This window comes from Etheostoma spectabile, unplaced genomic scaffold (assembly GCF_008692095.1).
Source record: "Etheostoma spectabile isolate EspeVRDwgs_2016 unplaced genomic scaffold, UIUC_Espe_1.0 scaffold546, whole genome shotgun sequence".
NCBI lineage: Eukaryota > Metazoa > Chordata > Actinopteri > Perciformes > Percidae > Etheostoma > Etheostoma spectabile.
The window spans coordinates 479,975-484,966 of record NW_022605626.1 but is presented as its reverse complement, the minus strand read 5'-3'; the positions used below and the strand labels follow the sequence as shown (position 1 = coordinate 484,966).

The 4,992-nt window shown below is 43.7% G+C and overlaps 1 protein-coding gene across 5 annotated transcripts in view; it reads right to left on the bottom strand.

Annotated features, from left to right (window-relative positions):
* Positions 1-4,992, bottom strand: part of mapkap1 (MAPK associated protein 1) — an 18,848-nt gene continuing 13,856 nt past the window's right edge. For 4 of the 5 annotated variants that reach the window (XM_032511937.1, XM_032511939.1, XM_032511940.1 and 1 more), the window contains exons 8-12: positions 4,418-4,525; positions 3,515-3,655; positions 2,474-2,623; positions 1,558-1,655; positions 1-463 (exon numbers count right to left, since the gene is read on the bottom strand). In XM_032511937.1, the coding sequence (XP_032367828.1) occupies positions 341-463; positions 1,558-1,655; positions 2,474-2,623; positions 3,515-3,655; positions 4,418-4,525 (620 nt within the window). In that variant the 3' untranslated portion in view covers positions 1-340. The remainder of the gene's footprint in view (positions 464-1,557; positions 1,656-2,473; positions 2,624-3,514; positions 3,656-4,417; positions 4,526-4,992) is intronic. The other variant, XM_032511941.1, reaches the window with a different exon arrangement.

Here is a 4,992-nt window from a genome sequence, read left to right as displayed (position 1 = left end):
TTTTCATTTCTATATCATCATTTCATTTTGTGAATGTAAAATGTCTTTGTACAGAACATAAAAATGGGAAGGTTTCTTGTCCTGTTGCCATGTTACAGTAAATGTGGTAAAGATGGCGGGAGAGAAGCGAGGATTTCGCGTGTAGCTTTCCAGCACAGATCCCCCCTGGAGAAGAGTCCGCGGGGCAGGGAGTGAACCGGAGCCCATCGCTCCCACTGCTCCTCCAAGGCTTTCTCCTTCAGAAAACTAATCATTGGTTGGTTTTTGCTGTCCATGCCCATGGGGTTTCAGAGGCGCCCCCCTGCCGGCTGCCTGTCTGTCCCCTCTGTGTGCAGCAGACCTACTGGCCCGTCTTCTTCTCCTTCTGGAAGCTGAAGCTGGTGCGCCGGCTCAGCTTCCGCTGCTTCTGGGCGAAGTAGTCAGCCCGGGCGGTGCTGGCCCGGGACTCCAGGATGTAGTTCACCTGGAAACAAACACCTGGTTTAACCCTTCTGTTGGCTTCCTTTTCAAAATGTCTACATCAGAACTATTAATAAAAAACTGTGATCACAACAAAAGAAATATGAGCTTATTTTGAGCCACCTGATTTTGATTACCCCAAAGAGATCTCTTCTTTCACTAAATCGTTGGGTGTTTTGTGAACATTTTTAACATTTGGAAAAAAAAAGAAATGTTTCGAAACTGGACCCGACTGAACGTTGGCCCTTCTGTGATTGTGCTTCCTTTAATATTAGCCTAAATAATTCATAATTTCAGCTTTTCACCTAAAGAATTAGGAATCATAACTGTAACTGAGGTTTCTTGACCATGACAGTGTAAAACTAGTGGTAATAAGCTGGTGTTAGGGGTGTTTATACATGGTAGTGAAAAGAGAGGTTAAACTTCAAAAAATGTACACATTAATACATTTTTTATTTATAAAATAAAAAACCCAAAGTCTTGACTTTAAATAAAGGAATGATGTGCCATCTATGGTCCCATTCATTTTCCTGCTGTTTAAGGTTCCAGTGTGGAATGGAGATCTAGAGGCAGGTCATCTTGTTACTACTCAGATGACATCACTATGACATCATCAGGGTCATTTTTACAGGTTGAAGATTGCTGCAGTGAAATATAATGATACAGTCTCTAGTATAGTATAGTATAGTATTAGTACTATACTGGTACTATAGTTTAATCTGCGCCTGGTTCTTAAGTCTAAGTTCTAACTATTATTTATTAATGCTCCTGCTTTAGTACCAGTACAGTATCTTTTCTCATTATGCATATATACAAATGACATAGCTCCATTTATATTTCGCCCTGTATCTTAACTTGTACTTGTGTGTTTTAGTGAGCACTGTTGGAGGTGCCTGAGACAGACTACTGATGTTATTGTATTAAAAACCACATGACTAAATGTGCTTTATTAGCACTTCCTGCCACTCTGACTAAGTCATAGTCAGGAGATGTCTCTATCGACCTGTTTTAATGAGCAAAGCTTAATAGCTCAATCATGCTCTGGTTTTTAAACCTAAACTGTTGTGTGGTGAGAAAAGGTGAGAAAGCAGAACTCACCTTCAGCACTATTTCATTGACCGTAGCAGCGTCCGACTCAAAGTAGAGCGGCTTGTAGTCATGGTTGCTGAGATAGGTGAGCTTGAATATTGCGTGATCTGGAACACACAGAGGGAAAGCATGTTAACGGCTGCAGCCATGTCTGTGTGTGAGCTCTCCTCCCAGCTGGATGGAAACAGGAGCTCATTGGAAATGATCCTAAAAGCCATCTGATTGTTCTTGGGACACGAATGTGTTGATAAGCAGGAGGAAAACGGCAGTTTGATTACGCAGGCTGAATTCTAGGTATCATCATGAGAGGAAGGCGCTGTAATAAGAGTAAAACTAGCATCACGTTCAATATGAGAAAAGGCATCCAGAATACTCAGTGACTGTATCATACCTGTATAACACCAAATGGAACCCAAAGGGCTCCCAAACAGCAGTTTCCCACTGAACATGCAGCAGAAAACGATATCGCAACAGAAAATGTCTCGGCATATATCTGAGTAGAGATTTCCAGCGGGTGGATAACTCGTCATCAACTCCGTGCGTCTGCACTCGGCAGAATGTTGTTGATGGAGAAGGAGAACCAGGAGACGAGTCGGGGGGGGAAGGCACCGCTACCAAGCCCCGGACGAGCGACGTGTAGTTACATTTTTGGAGCGGTGCTCGTCAGGCTACGCCGTAGGCTACGCCGTAGGCTACGCCGTAGGGGCCGCCGTAGACGCTGAGGGGTCTGTGGGGGTCTGCCGTCGATTCAACACACAACCATAAAACGGCCTTGACTATTTGATCATCTTTTTGTCTCTAAATCCATTCTTTTTTTCTTTCTATTATTCTGTTTTCTTGTCTGATGTTTTCCATCACCGTTCAGCGTATTGTTGTGTTTGAAAGGTGCTGTATAGATAAAGATTGACTGATTGAATGATCATACACTGCCACGTACTGGGGCTGCGCTCCTCCACCAGGTCACAGGCACACAGGTGGTCCGAGTCGATAGAGATGGGTTTCTGCCGGATCCAGAACTTGGTGCTGGCCTTCTGATTGGTGACAGGATCAATCTCCACTTTCTCTCCTGAAATGCCTGAGAAGAGCAGTTAGAAGAGCGTCAGCTCATGAATGGAAAACATATTTCATACACATGATAACCACTAGAACAAACTCCGAACTCAGGCAACCTCCGAGTACCCCGAGCTCAAAATCCAACATGGCCGCCCCATGCATCAACAGTAATGACAGCTGTAGTAACAAACAGTTTATTAGCACTTCTGTTGTATTTGTGTCTCACTAAATAAATCAGTTGTACGCACAGTCCTGTCCAACTTCTATCTGCAGACATGTTGCTACGCTGCCTAATGTGTTGTCATCAACTGCTATTGCTAACAGTGGCTAACCTGGCTAGACTTGGAAATGGAACGCAGTCAACTGTGGTGTGACATCATTCCCAGCTCCAGCTTCCCAGGGAAATAGACCGCAACAAGAGCTACAGATACTACAAGAGGCAACAGAGGCACTGGGTCTGAAATCCAACCCATTTATTGCTACATGATGACCTGTATGAGAGAGTGGTAGGACATGGGGTTTTCTGTAGTTCACAGCTGAGCAGGGGAATGTGGGTAGTGACCACAGTCTGGTCTTACATGTACCTTCCAAGAGCTAGAACACTAGGGCTAACTTGCTCTACCATGAAATATATTATGTCCATGTCTTGTAGCACGCAGGGATCAGCTGGGGAGCTTTTGGCATCATTACATGCTGCTGAGTTACAATGATATTATGTACTATGTGGCATCAAATACATATTTAGGGGCCTTTTGCAAGGTTTACATTTGAAAATGCCGCTGCTGTAACCATTTAGAAGTCAGCTGAAGATAGAGTTGAGTTGCTTTGGCTGATCCTATCAATGATGGGACATATTTCCACCAAGTGTTTGGAGCTGGAGAAGGTTTCCCCGGCTGCAGGGAGCAGTTGGTACCTAGCTGGACATCGGTGGTGAAGCGCAGCTTGTGGATCATACTGATCTTGAAGGACTTATAGTGGTGACTGCTCAGCATGTCTTGGACTGTGGTGATGTCAATGGGTGGGTCTTCCTCGGAGCTCTCCTCGCCCCGGGAGCCTGGACACACAGGGGGAAACCAATCACAAAACTACACAGGAAGTCCTGATGTTAAGCCATTAAATCCAACTGAGCATGATCGGAACGCTGCTGCTGTTTCTAGGGAGATCTGGAGGTCATAGGGAAGGTCAATGATCTAAAACATGTTTTACACTAGAAACAGCAGTGTACAACGCGGTAAAAGGAAAGGCTTCTTAGGGGCAACTAAATATGTCCGAGTCGTGGTTAGAATAGAGAAGAATAGTCTCTATATTCGTTACATGTACTGTACATCGAAACTGAATCCAGTCCTTTCAGTAGAAAACATCAGTAAAAGTGCAAAGCTGGAAAATAATTTAATAAATATATGTACATGTATAGTCTCTAAAGTGACTAAGAAAATATATAAAAGAGGTAGGTTATTTGTTAAAACACAAAACAGGTATGCACACAGACAAGACATTCATTAAACCTTAAACTAAAAACTTCAGTGCCGTTAAGTTAAAATGTGGCTCTTGGATAGAAAGGGTTTCTCAGCCCGTTGTTGTGTTTAACTGTCCTGAATCGTCATTACATTTGGACTAGCAAAAGAAAGAACTACAACACCACGGAATTAAAAAGAAGAGTGATTAGAGGCAGCGTTGCATGGATGAAGGAAAACTAAGACCTGTTTAAAATTATGTAAGACCTAGAACACATTATTTATGACTTTTTAAGAAACTGGAAACCCTAGATAAGAGGTGAAGTGAACAGCGGTGGCGGTGAACAACTGGGGGGACTTACTGTTTTCTCGGACCAGACAGAACTCCAGGGTGCTCTGGCTCTCCAGGGTCGAGTCCAGATCTACCCCCACGTTTGGCTCCGTCTGCTTCTCCAGCCGATACAGGGGCCCTGTCGGACAACAGCAACACACCTTAGCTGTTTCAAACTTTTAGAGCTGGGGACAGCTCCCAGTCCTGTTCATGATAGTGGGTCCAATGTTGTCACAGCTAACAGGAATAATTACAGGAACTATACATTAGGTCCGACCACCAACAAGCACATGTTAGGATGATGATGGCCACTAAATGTTTATTGTACAGTTATTGTACAGTTTGGGCTTTATTTTTAAAATCTTATCTTGTGCCAACGAGTTCATTATCGTTAGCTTGCTGGATTTTGTCTGAAGGGGGCCCCCCCATTTGGAAATAAAAGGACTCAAAATAAGAGATCTCGGTACATAATGGAAAGTAAAATCCTCAACAAAAGTATCATATCAACAACTAAGTGGGAAAAGCCAGAACAGCAGCACTGCATGACCACGGACCGTGCTGCTGGAAAGACAAAGTGTGTGTGTGTGTGTGTGTGTGTGTGTGTGT